The 13,755-nt window shown below is 41.3% G+C and overlaps 2 protein-coding genes across 6 annotated transcripts in view; one reads left to right on the top strand and one right to left on the bottom strand.

The window, feature by feature from the left end:
* POLH (DNA polymerase eta) overlaps positions 1-11,805 on the bottom strand; it is a 29,293-nt gene extending 17,488 nt beyond the window's left edge. Inside the window, exons 1-4 of one of the 5 annotated variants that reach the window (XM_027127358.1) lie at positions 11,532-11,805; positions 8,066-8,206; positions 7,667-7,801; positions 6,107-6,234 (exon numbers count right to left, since the gene is read on the bottom strand). In XM_027127358.1, coding sequence (XP_026983159.1) covers positions 6,107-6,234; positions 7,667-7,801; positions 8,066-8,202 — 400 coding nt within the window. In that variant the 5' untranslated portion in view covers positions 8,203-8,206; positions 11,532-11,805. Of the gene's footprint in view, positions 1-5,853; positions 6,235-7,666; positions 7,802-8,065; positions 8,207-11,531 lie in introns of those variants that run through there. The other 4 variants (XM_027127359.1, XM_027127361.1, XM_027127363.1 and 1 more) reach the window with 4 other exon arrangements.
* Positions 11,806-11,928: 123 nt separating this feature from the next.
* XPO5 (exportin 5) overlaps positions 11,929-13,755 on the top strand; it is a 44,662-nt gene continuing 42,835 nt past the window's right edge. The window contains exon 1 of the mRNA XM_027126832.1: positions 11,929-12,685. Within this exon, the coding sequence (XP_026982633.1) occupies positions 12,117-12,685 (569 nt within the window). The 5' untranslated portion in view covers positions 11,929-12,116. The remainder of the gene's footprint in view (positions 12,686-13,755) is intronic.

Raw genomic sequence — 13,755 nt, 5'->3', positions numbered from 1 at the left:
TAAAGCTAAAGTACATGTTACAAGTGAAGGGGAGAATAGATACATTGTTTTGAATATAGCCATTATCATAAGTACTAGAAAATGTGTATGAAAAGGTGTTAAAAAGCTTCTAGATGCAGAATCTTTGCTCTGTGGACTCCAGCTGAATTCCACTTTCGTAATATTTTGATTAAAAAAAAATAAGACCCGGATTAAAAGCAAGTTTTAATTGCCCTAATTTAATTCTAGTCTAAGAAAAATTTTTTTTTTGGCCACACCACACAGCATGCAGAACTTCCCCCACCAGAGATTGAACCCGTGACCCCTGCAGTAGTCTTAACCACTGAACTGCCAGGGAAATCCCTAAGAAAATATTTTTAACCATCAAGTACATTTTATTAAAGCACTTTCATGCAGATTATATCTCAAGTTTTTATCAGGCAGATAAAGTAAACAAAGATAAGCTTACCAAAAAAAAATCACTTATCATTCTCCTACACATCAATAACCAAGTGGAGAATATAATAGAAAAAAACACAAAATCGTAATGGCAATTAAAAAAAATTAAAGCATCTAGGAACTAACATAATGAATGCACAAGACCTTTATAGAAAAAAGTAAAGCTTTAATAAGGATATTATAATTGGACACTCATGTAATAAAAAAAGGAATCTTGATCCCTACCTCACATCCTGCAGACACACACATAATGGATAGTAAATCTAAATGTAAAAGGCAAAACAATAAAGCTTCTAAAATAATATAGGAGAGTTTCTTCATGATCTTGAATAGGTAAAGAAGACCTTAAAAAATACTATCCATAAAGAAAAAAAAAGACAAACTGGACCAAATTAAAATTAAGAGCCTCTATTCATCAAAATCCACCATTAAGAGAGTAAAAAACAAGGGAATTCCCTGGCTTCCCAATGGTTAGGGCTCCACGCTTCCACTGCAGGGGGCACAGGTTCAATCCCTGGTTGGGGAACTGGAACCCCACATGCCGCACGGCATGGCCAAAAAATTTAAAAAAAAAGAGTGAAAAACAAGCCACAAACCAGAAGATGCTGCAATACATATATTTGATAATGACTCATATCCAGAATACATAAAGAAGTCCTATAGATGAATAAGACAATTAAACCAAAAAAATGGGCAAATACTTAAACAGGCACTTCATGAAAGAAGAATGGTCATCAACTTACAAAAAGGTGCTCAATTTCATTAACACCAGGAACATGCAGACTAAAACCATAATATGATATCACTATACACTCATCAAAATGGCTAAAAAGCAAAAGAGAAAAAAGCAAGTGTTGAAAAAGATGTGGAACAACTAGAACTCTCATATACCGCTAGTGGAATTATAAATCAGTATACCCTTTTTGGAAACCTTTCGGTAGTATCTACTAACGCTGAGTACAGGCAAACTAAAGCTGAATACAGACAAACCACATAACTGAGCACTTCTAGTCATATGCTCAACAGAAATGCACACACTAAAAGATATTTACAAAAATGTTCATAGCAGCACTATTCTTAGTGGTCCAAAACTGGAAGAAACCCAAATATCCATGAAGAGTAGAATGGGTAAATTGTAGTATATTCATACAATGGAATACTACAGAAACTCAACTATATACAACAGAATGGATGAATCTCACAAAGACAATGTTGAGTGAATGAAGCCAGACTCAAGTATACACTGCATCATTTTAATTTTATAAAGTTCAAAAATAAGCTAAATAGAAATCAGGACAGTGGTTATATAGGAGAGGGGGGAGAGGAATAGATAATGACTGGGAGGGTAGGCAAGGGTGGCTTCTAGAATTCTGACATTTTTTGATCTGGGTGCTGCTTACAGAAGTGGGCTTACTTTGTGAAATCACTCAAGGTGTATACGTACAATTTATATACTTTATGTATATTACATCAGTTAAAAGTTTAGAGGAGAAAGAAAAAGGAAAACATACTGGATTCTAGATTTCAGAAGAAGCAGAAAATATAAATCAAAAATTTTAATTTAAAAAGTCACTAGAGCCTCCCTGGTGGCGCAGTGGTTGAGAGTCCGCCTGCCGATGCAGGGGGCACAGGTTCGTGCCCCTGTCCGGGAAGATCCCACATGCCGCGGAGTGACTAGGCCCATGAGCCATGGACACTGAGCCTGCGCGTCCGGAGCCTGTTGCTCCGCAACGGGAGAGGCCACAACAGTGAAAGGCCCGCGTACCGCAAAAAAAAAAAAAAAAAGTTAATGGATGACAGACTTGGGAAAAGATATTTGAAGAGTCAAAAACAGACAAGGGACCAACAACTAGGATACACAAGGAGCTCTTCCAAAAACAAAAAAAAAAACCAACGGCAGAAATCCAATGGAAAATTGAATGAAGATTATAAATAAACAATTCACAAAAGTAGAAACTCAATAGGCTAACAAGTATATGAAGAGAAGCTCAACCTCAGTTAGTAAAGAGAAGTATAAATTAAAACAAACCCCAAAATATAAAATACCCCTTTATAGCCATCACATTGGCAGGTACTTTAAAATATTAGATAATACCAATTGCTGGTGAGGATATGGAGGAAACAGGAATTCTTGTGTATTGTCAGAGGTAGGGCAAATTGTTACAGTTATTCTGGGGAGCAATTTGGCAGTATTTAGTGAAACTAAGTATATGTGTATACCCTATAATCTAGCAGTCCACTCCTGAAAATACTTCCCAGAGAAACCCTTGCATATGTCCAAGAGGATTAATGAGGACATTCATCAAATAAACAGAAGGACGTGAGAAGCAACCAATGAGCTCATCAGTAGGAAAAGGGTCTGTAAACATGGTAGATCCATACCACGGATTATGCTGCAATTAAAAGAAATCAATTACATATAAATACAGCTACATGAATAGATGTATAAAATCAGCAATGAAAGAAAATTAAGAATGAGACCTATAATAACAGTACTATCATGTAATTAAAAAGCACAAATTTTTTTAAACATTGTTTCACAGCAAATTAATGCAGTTTATACTCAACTGCATCTTTTTTTTTTAATTTTATTGGAGTATAGTTAATTTACAATGTTGTATTAGTTTCAGGTGTACAGCAAAGTGAATCAGTCACACATATACATACAACCACTCTTTTTTTTAGATTCTTTTCCCATGTCATTACAGAGTATTGAGTAGAGTTCCCTGTGCTATACAGCAGGTTCTTATTAGTTATCTATTTCATATATAGTAGTGTGTATATGTCAGTCCCAATCTCCCAATTTATCCCTCCCCCACCACCTTATCCCCTAGTAACCATAAGTTTGTTTTCTACATTCGTGACACTACTTCTGTTTTGTACATAAGTTCATTTGTACCTTTTTTTTTTCAGATTCCACATATAAGTGATATCATATGTTTGTCTTTCTGTGTCTTACTTCACACAGTATGACAATCTCTAGGTCCATCCATGTTGCTACAAACAGCATTATTTTTGTTCTTCTTTATGGCTGAGTTATATTCCATTGTATATATGTAACACATCTTCTTTACGCATTCCTCTGTCGATGGACGTTTAGGTTGCTTCCATGTCCTGGCTATTGTAAATAGTGCTGCAATGAACACTAGGGTGCATGTATATTTTTGAATTATGGTTTTCTCTGGGTATATGCCCAGGAGTGAGATTACTGGGTCATATGGTAGTTCTTTTTTTTTTTAACAACTTTTTTTTTTTTTTAAAGATGTTGGGGGTAGGAGTTTATTAATTAATTTATTTATTTTTGCTGTGTTGGGTCTTCGTTTCTGTGCGAGGGCTTTCTCTAGTTGTGGCAAGTGGGGGCCACTCTTCATCACAGTGTGCGGGCCTCTTACTATCGCGTCCTCTCTTGTTGTGGCTCACAGGCTCCAGACGCGCAGGCTCAGTAGCTGTAGCGCACGGGCTTAGTTGCTCCGCGGCATGTGGGATCCTTCCAGACCAGGGCTCGAACCCGTGTCCCCTGCATTAGCAGGCAGATTCTCAACCACTGCGCCACCAGGGAAGCCCAACAACTTTTTTTTTTTTAACTTTATTTATTTTATTTATTTTTGGCTGTGTTGGGTCTTCATTGCTGCACATGGGCTTTCTCTAGTTGCAGTGAGCGGGGACTACTCTTAGTTGTGGTGCACAGCTTCTTACTGTGGTGGCTTCTCTTGTTGTGGAGCATGGGCTCTAGGTGCACGGGCTTCAGTAGTTGCAGCGCGCAGGATCAGTAATTGTGGCTTGTGGGCTCCAGAGCACAGGCTCAGTAGTTGTGGCACACAGGCTTAGTTGCTCCAGGGTATGTGGGATCTTCCCCGACCAGGGATCAAACCCGTGTCCCCTGCATTGGCAGGCGGATTCTCAACCACTGCACCACCAGGGAAGCCCCGATATCGTAGTTCTATTTTTAGTTTTTTAAGAAACCTCCATACTGTTCTCCATAGTGGTTGTACCAATTTACATTCCCACCAACAGTGTAGGAGGGTTCCCTTTTCTCCACACCCTCTCCAGCATTTGTTGTTTGTAGATTTTTTTTTTTTGCAGTAGGTGGGCCTCTCACTGCTGTTGTCTCTCCCGTTGTGGAGCACAGCCTCCGGACGCACAGCCTCAGCGGCCATGGCTCACGGGCCTAGCCGCTCCGCGGCGTGTGGGATCCTCCCGGACTGGGGCACGAACCCGTGTCCCCTGCATCGGCAGGCGGACTCCAAACCACTGAGCCACCAGGGAAGCCCTGTTTGTAGATTTTTTGATGATGGCCATTCTGACCAGTGTGAGGTGATACCTCATTGTAGTTTTGATTTGCATTTCTCTAATAATTAGTGATGTTGAGTACCTTTTCATGTGCTTAAAAAGCACAAGTTTTAAAAGCACACGTTATATGAGTCAGAGAAAGACAAATACTGTGTTATCACTTATATGTGGAATCTAAAAAATAAATGAATTAATACAACAAAACCGCAACAGACTCACAGATAGAGAGAACAAACTCGTGGTTACCAGTGAGGAGAGGGGAGGGGAAGGGGCAAGATAGGGGTAGGGGTTTTAGAGATACAAAATACTGTGCATAAAATAAATAAGCAATAAGGATACATTATGCAGCAATTATTTTATAGTAACTTTAAATGGAGTATAATCTATAAAAATAATGAATCACTATGTTGTACCCCTGAAAGTAATATAACAGTAAATCAACTATATTTCAATAAATAAATGAAAAATGATAACAGCAGACAAATAAAAATAATTAAAAGCACATGTACAAAGCAACACTGTACAATTTATAAAGACATATACATATTTAAGAAGATATACATCAGTGAGTGCCAGAGGGTTTGTGGGGTAGGAAGGGAGAAGGGGGAATCACTATGAAGGGGAAAAGTAAAATAAGTAAAGTAAAATGAGAGAGGCCTTGAACAGCCCATCGATGACATTATCCTGATAACTGATTAGAAATTTTGAGTAATTCAACTCCCTGTTGTTTAGGTCCCCTTAAAAAAGCTCACTCTTCGGGCTTCCCTGGTGGCGCAGTGGTTGAGAGTCCGCCTGCCGATGCAGGGGACACGGGTTCGTGCCCCGGTCCAGGAAGATCCCACAGGCCGCGGAGCAGCTGGGCCCGTGAGCCGTGGCTGCTGAGCCTGCGCGTCCGGAGCCTCTGCTCCGCAATGGGAGAGGCCACAACAGTGAGAGGCCCGCGTAACGCAAAAAAAAAAAAAAAGCTCACTCTTCGTATGAACCAAGTTACAATAATATAAATTAACCTACAAATAATGGAAGTGCGCAGTCAGCCTTCTACTGATAACTTTAACCTGCCCTAGTTATGTCTCAAGAGAAACTTGATATTAATACAGATTTCACAGCTTCTCAACATCTATATACCTGGAAAGATAAAAGAATTTGTATATCCTTCCATGTGAGTCCTTGTGATTCATTCATGTTGTAGTTTAAGTTTCCTTTCAATCAATCCAAGAAGGAGCAGTGTGACCAAGCAAAGCAGGTTCCAAAGGCAGGAAGCAGAAGCAATATGATGCTATGCAAGTACCTTTCTGAACAGTCCCTTCTGCTGTTGTAGGGCTTTGGGGCAACCCTTCAATGCAGGTGGTTGGCAATAAGTCTGCTGAGAGAGGCTGACCTTGGAGCTTTTGCAGTCTCTCTTGTACAGCACTGGTCAGGTCTACATAAGCCTCATCAATGCTGGCACGTTCAATCACAGCAAAACGAGACATTACCTCCATCACTTCCATACTGGCTTCCCGGTACCTAAGAGCATGAGAGCACAATATACTCACACACATACAGAGCAAGGAAAGGATGCTCTATTGCAGTAGTTGGTGTTCTTTCACAGACTCTTAAGTATAATCACTCCAAGGTATTTTTAAGAATATTTGATAAACTAAGTGTATATATGTTTTTGCAAATCATATTTTTATTTTTATAACCTGGCATCTCAGGTTAATTATTAAAATAATAATTTAAAATTACCAGGTCTTTATTAATAACTCTCTGGTCTACAAACTCATTCCTAAATTTTCTAAAACTGCCTTTGTTCATTATTTGATGAAGATTTTAAGAGTAAAATAAATGATCCAGTTTTAAGTTGGTGGCATGTGGCTTTTCAAAATCACACTCTGAAGTCAACTATATTTCTGGGAAGTTACACTGTCTTTCCCAGCATAAAATTCTATTCAATGCAACGTCGCATATGTCCATTAGCTGAATTAATTCTACTTTAGGGTTACAGTATTAATCTTCAGTCAAATCTGTCTTCTTTTCTGGCAATAATCCCAATGTGAGGTTGGCTATGACACTCCACCTTTAGACTTCTAATTGATAGGTGAATTCAGGGGTATCTCAAGTCCCAAGTCAAAGCATGATCCCTACACACACCACCCCACACAGTATAGTGTACTGTGAGAACGTGGAGATCTGAAAATGAATCCTCAGTCTTCCACTTCCTAACTGTGCGAACTTAAATTATTTAACCTCTCTAAATTGGTCCCTCATTTGTGTGTGGGGGGAGTGGGGGGGATAATACTAGAACCTTCCTTATAACAATGTGAGATTTAAGAGACACTGCCAATGAAGAATTTAACACAGTGCCTGGCATATGACATATGTTCACTATACACTAGCTATTAGGATTATTATAATGACTGGGGCTTGTATCTACCTCTAACTTGGCTATGCCTATACTAATGCCTCCCATTCCAAGGCTAACTTTCTAAAATCTGGGCAGAGATAGCTCAGTTCAAAAACAGAAAAATTAAGCTTCTTTGGGACTGTTCAATTCTGGCAAATAATTCTAGATATTGCACTAGAATGTGAGTTTGACTCAGCCTTCTCTGGAAAAACTCTTATTAGTTTCACAGTCAATTTAATTACTTCAAACACTTCAGACTTTTGGCCTGAGAACATGGGAAGTGGAATTAAGTTTTAATTATAACAACCAATTGTTAAATAATTAAGGAACTGAAAGGGTATTAAGGGTGGCAATTATTATAGGTAATAATGATTCCGAACTGTTCCTAAAACGCAATATTAAAATCTGATTTCATTCCACACTGAAAATTTAGCTGACTAAAGGGAACTTTTTCAGATGTTATTTACATAAAACGAATTAGAAACATGAGTTCCTAGCCTCATGAAATGCTTCCAACTCTTCCATTCCCCTTAAACAAGCTTTTCTTCTTACTTGGTGAGGTTAGCTTTTCCATGGGACTCACGAACTTGTGCCAGTAGAAGATCTGGACATAACTTCTTAGCATCTTCTGCCCACATGTATCTAGTGACCCCAAATGCACGAGCTTCATAACTTACTGAAATGATTCTAAGGTTAGGAAAAAAAGGGGAACAGAAAAATATTACATGATCACAAGCAAAAATAATTAAAATTTAACATGATGAATAGGTTATAAACATAATAGTATAAACTTTTTGGTCACTGATGCTACTATTCATTCTCAAACATAGCAGTTCAGAATCCCCCAAAACAGGACCTAGCATAGTGCCACGTATTCTTTTTTTTTTTTGCCATGTATTCTTATAGATTAAAACAGTAGTTGAGAGTTACAACAATAACTATGATACATACCCACCACCCTTCCATGATTTGTACTGTGCAACTGCACAAGGTTTATTCCTCAAATGAGGATTTTGCCGCTGTTCCACTTGAACAAAAAAACAGTCCATGTCCACTAGAGTAATTACCCGGTCTTGTCCATTAGCCATTTTTCTGTAAGACAATATTTTATGGACAGTTAGAAAGGATATTGAATAAAAAGTGCCAAAGAAAATTATACTTCCATTCTTCAATTGTTGAATTACCATAAGCATGGGAACATGGAAACTAACAATAATGAAACAGGCATTTTCATATACTGCTGGCAGGAAAATAATAAACTGATACAACTTTAGAAAGGTAATAAATATTGAAAGCTTTAAAGAATACCCATCCCCCCAAAGAATTGAACACTTCACAAAAGAAGATATACAAATAGTCAACAGTCACATGAAAATGGCTCAACATCATTAGTCATAGGGAAATGCAAATCAAAACCACAATGCAGGCTTCCCTGGTGGCGCAGTGGTTGAGAGTCCGCCTGCTGATGCAGGGGACACGGGTTCGTGCCCCGGTCCGGGAAGATCCCACATGCCGCGGAGCGGCTGGGCCCGTGAGTCATGGCCGCTGAGCCTGTGCATCCGGAGCCTGTGCTCCGCAACGGGAGAGGCCACAACAGTGAGAGGCCCACATACCGCAAAAAAAAAAAAAAACCACAATGCACGTCAATGGAGGGATAAAGTCAACAGTTAATCTAGTTGACAGACAAATCTCAAATATAAGTTCAGGGAAAAGAGAAGCAGAAAATGATATATAACATCAAAGCATTCATGTGAATTTTTAAAACTTTTTATTTTGAAATACTTTTACACTTACAGAAAAGTTGCAAATATAGTAGGGTTCTCCTATACCCAGTTTCCCCTAAAGCTAACATTTTATACAGCACAATTATCAAAACTAAAGAATGAACATTAGTATAATATTCACACTACAAACTTTACTTGAATTTTACCAGTTATTCCACTAATGTTCATTTTTGGTTCCAGGATCCAGCTTAGGATCCAGTCTTAGTCATCACGTCTCCTTAGTCTTCTCCAATCTGTGACACTTCATGTTTTTCATGACCTTGACACTTCTGAAGGGAACTACTCAGTTGCTTTGAGAATGTCTCTCAGTCTAGGTTTGTCTGATGTTTTCTCTTGATTAGACTGAGGTTATGCATTTTTAGCAAGAATATTATGGAAGGGTTCTGCTTTTCTCAGTGTATCATGTTGGGAGGTACATGATGTCGCTGTGTGTTAATACTGGTGATGTTAAGCATATCATTTAGTTGAGATAGTGTTTGCTAGGTTTCTCACTGTAAAGTTACTATTTTTTCCTTTCTTAGGAGAGATACTTTGAGACTATGCAAATACCCTGTTTCTCCTCAAACTTTCAACCACTAAGCACCCATCAGTGGATCTGGCCTGTCACAATTTGTGATGTTCTAAAGGTGATTTTCTACCAATTCATGTAAATTTTTGAAGACAAAAAGAAAACAATACTACATACTATTTGTAGACAGACATATATAAAGGTATGGATGCTAGACTGAAAGAACAAACCTTATACACAGTGAATACAGACTAACGTTTTCATTTAACATTGTTAGAAATCTAAAAGGATTCAGTAAACTAAAGCAGTGGCTCTGCAAACTTTGCTACAGATTAGAATCACCTAGGAACCTTTAATACTACTGATTTCTGGCTTCTACCACCAGACATGTAACTTAATTGGTATGGGTGTGACCTGGCCATCATGATTTCTAAAAGCTCTCTCTAATAAGCTCTCTCTCTCTCATGATTTTTATTTTTATTTATTTATTTAATTTTGAAAGAAGGCATCAGGGATTAGAAGTTGGGTGCAGAATGGCTTCATTTAAAGAAAAAGAGAAAAAGGAAGACAATAATCTTTGGTTTATTATTAAAGAAAGAATTCGTGTGTGTGTGTGTGTGTGTGTGTGTGTGTGCGTGGTACGCGGGCCTCTCACTGTTGTGGCCTCTCCCGTTGCCGAGCACAGGATCCGGATGCGCAGGCTCAGCGGCCATGGCTCACGGGCCCAGCCGCTCCGCGGCATGTGGGATCTTCCCGGACCGGGGCACGAACTTGTGTCCCCTGCATCGGCAGGCGCACTCTCAACCACTATGCCACCAGGGAAGCCCTCTCTCATGATTTTTAAAAGCAGAGATTGAAAACCACTGACTTAAAGTAAATAAGATATTTGTGGAAACACAGTAATTCATGATTTAAATATGAGAGAACACAGGTTATACAGTTGAGTAAGCACTCAACTGTATTCTTTTTTTTTTTTTTTTGGTACGCGGGCCTCTCACCGCTGTGGCCTCTCCCGTTGCGGAGCACAGGCTCCAGACAAGCAGGCTCAGCGGCCATGACTCACGGGCCCAGCCGCTCCGCGGCATGTGGGATCTTCCCGGACCGGGGCACGAACCCGTGTCCCCTGCATCAGCAGGCGGACTCTCAACCACTGAGCCACCAGGGAAGCCCAACTGTATTCTTTTTTTAAAAAAGTATCAAAAATTAACATTCACCTTGAAAAAAGTGTCATGCAACTACAAAGCTGGAAGATTAGGGAAAAGAAAATGATGAATTCAAAAAATCAGAGTATTCAAGGCATTAATTCCTTACAAATTCCACTCACCTAAAACAGGCAGAACGTAATACTTTAAACATTTATAAGTTAAAACCATAACATGCCAGAAATCACTTTACCTTGAAGTGGCTTTTGTACAGTCCTGGAACAGATAACGCCAAATTAAAAATAGTAAATGCATTGTCACACACACACACCCAGGTAAGTACATTAGATGCAAACACTAGAAGTGGAGTATGAACAGGGAGCAGTGATTTAAGTAGAGCAAACATTTCCTAAATATACAACACCAAAACGGATATTCAGATTTTAACTGTTTTAGTTTTCAGTTTATGTATTTTGCTGGAGAAAGCAAGAGTTTTTTAAAGATGAAAAATGAAACATACTCTCTGCCAAAACCCTCCTTTGGGAATAAGGATTACACTATTTTGAAGTCATATAAATATTATATACATATATGATATACATATATATTTCATATATATGATATATGTAGCACTTCAAATGATCAAAACTGTACAAACCTTCAGTATTTGCAATTATTCATCATTAACGATCTCGATTTACCCCAATCTTTAAAAACAAGTTTGGTGCCAATCAGGTGGTAACACACCCAAGGAAAATACGTACAGGTGAAGAGGGAGGTTTAAGAGCTACCATTTTCTTTCCACAAGAAAAATCCTCTTAAGAGGCAATACCAGGGCCTTTTCTCTCTGTGAGCAAGTATTTCTATTTCATGTAATTTCGGCCCAATGTTGTCCCCAGTCACTGCTATATTATACAACCAATAGCCAAGGCAACATGAAAAGTCTAAAAACAGAGATACAGAACTGTTCTAAATTCTCTTACCAATGTGACAACACTTGGCAAAACCGCCACCAGCGGACGCCACCGATGCTGGACTCGGTGTCCACTGGAAGGACGATGAAGTGGTCTTGAATATCCGTCCCCTTTCCGGGAACGGATCAGTCGGTTTCGAGAGAGATTTATTCCCGGCAACGACAGAGAAGAGGACCTAAGCGCGCTGACGATCCTCGCCCTGGCAGCAGCCGGCACAGCCGGGCGGGTCCAGCCTTAGCCACCGAGATCTGCTCACAGCCTTCCCGACAGTTATTCGCCGCGCGCGCCGCCGAGGGCCGTTGACGCGCCTGCGCACCGTGGCCCCTAAGTCTCTCGCTCCGCCCACCAAGGAGCACAGTCAAAAGGAAGTCGCCACTTCCGCGGGCGCATGCGTACTGGAGGGTCGGGCGCGTGCGCAGCGCTGGCTTTTTCCCGGCTGGGTCTTCTGCGGCTCGCGCTCCTCCTCCCGCTCACCACCGTCCCCCTTAAGCCCGCCGCGGCCGGGTACCAGCGTGTGGTCCCGCCAACGGAGCGATCCGTGCCTCGTGCTTCCGGGACGTCCGTTGTGCGCGCTTGCGGCGCGTGGCACTAGTCATGTCGATGGATCAAGTGAACGCGCTGTGCGAGCAGCTGGTGAAAGCGGTGACGATCATGATGGACCCCAGCTCCACCCAGCGCTACCGGCTAGAAGCCCTCAAGGTAGCTGGAGTCTGTCGCCCCGGGCCTGCTCCGAGACCCTCCCCCAGCCCCAGCAGTACCGGCGCAGCCCAAGACCCTGGCCGTCTCCCGCCCACGCGGCCCCTGGACCTCGGTCCCCAACCCCCGGGGGCCCTCCCCTCGCCGCTTTCCGCGCCTCTTCCCACTCCCCGCCTTCTGTGCTCGCCGCTCCTGCCCTTCTCCCGGGACGCTGTCGTCCCTAGCTCTCTGTGGCCGTCTCATCTCACCACCACTTCCCACTGCCCTCTCCTCCCCCCTCGCCACTTCTGTTTGCTGTTCTCCGTACCACGACTCCCTCCACAGCCTGCTGCACCCACTTTATTCCCTCAAACCCCACATCCCTGCATCCCCTTGCTTTCCCGTGGCGCACGTGTCCAGCCCATGTCCAACCCGTCCCCAACACCGGCCACATTCTTTATAGTCTCCGCTGCACTAAACGTTTCCTTGCTGACCCACTCCTGACCCGCCCTAACCGAGCTCCAGCCCCTCTAGTGCCCCTTAACACCCTTACACCTCTCCATAACCCACTTCTGTGTCTTGGGTATTTCTGGCCTAATTCTCACCCCACCCCTCCATGTTTTTTATTGTGTGATATTCTTAGGCTGTTTTGCGCAAAGATGAACTTCTACCACTTACTTTGCATTTTAACAAGGGTCTTTTGGTTTCCTGAAAGTAGTTTTCTTGAGTGTCGGATGCTCTGTTACCGGGACTGACTCTTGTAGTGTAATTCGGGAATGCTAATACAAAACCAATGGGGATGCTAATACAATTCGAGTTTATTCTCCCATCAAACAGTGTATGTGGGCTGTGAGAAATGACCTCTAGGAAGAAATATTTGTGCCGTGTGTATTTTAAGAGATGTAACTTCATAAAGTGGGGTGAGCATCACTTGGAGGAAACTTTACAACATATAGATGTATGCCACAGGATTTGGAATCAGAAATATTTGGGTTCTATTAGTTTCTCTTTTACTATGAAATATTAAAGATAGACACAAAAGTAGAATACTGCAACGGTCTTCTGTATACCCATCACCTGAACTCAGCAGCTGTAAAGATTTTACCACATTTGCTTTATCCCTCCCCCCACCAAAGGTTTTTAAAGCAAATCCTAGAAATTGTCATTTTACCTGTATACTTCAGGGCTGTATCTCTAACAATTTTTTACTCATTTATGTCAAATTTATTTTTTCTAACACTAATTGGCCATTGCATGGGAAATCTGGAACTATCAAAGTGAAAGGAATGTTTATCAGTTCTTTATTCATATAATATTGATCTAGATTTTGCAGCTTAAAAATATAGCTCAGGGGCTTCCCTGGTGGCGCAGTGGTTGAGAGTCTGCCTGCCGATACAGGGGACACGGGTTCGTGCCCCAGTCGGGGAAGATCCCACATGCCGCGGAGCGGCTGGGCCCGTGAGCCATGGCCGCTGAGCCTGCGCGTCCGGAGCCTGTGCTCCGCAAGGGAGAGGCCACAACAGTGAGAGGCCCGCGTACCGCAAAAAAAAAAAAAAAA

This window comes from Aethalodelphis obliquidens, unplaced genomic scaffold (genome assembly GCF_003676395.1).
Source record: "Aethalodelphis obliquidens isolate GAN/ISIS:26980383/991018 unplaced genomic scaffold, ASM367639v1 scaffold31, whole genome shotgun sequence".
NCBI lineage: Eukaryota > Metazoa > Chordata > Mammalia > Artiodactyla > Delphinidae > Aethalodelphis > Aethalodelphis obliquidens.
The sequence above is the reverse complement of the archived record's forward strand: the minus strand, read 5'-3'. Positions and strand labels throughout refer to the sequence as shown.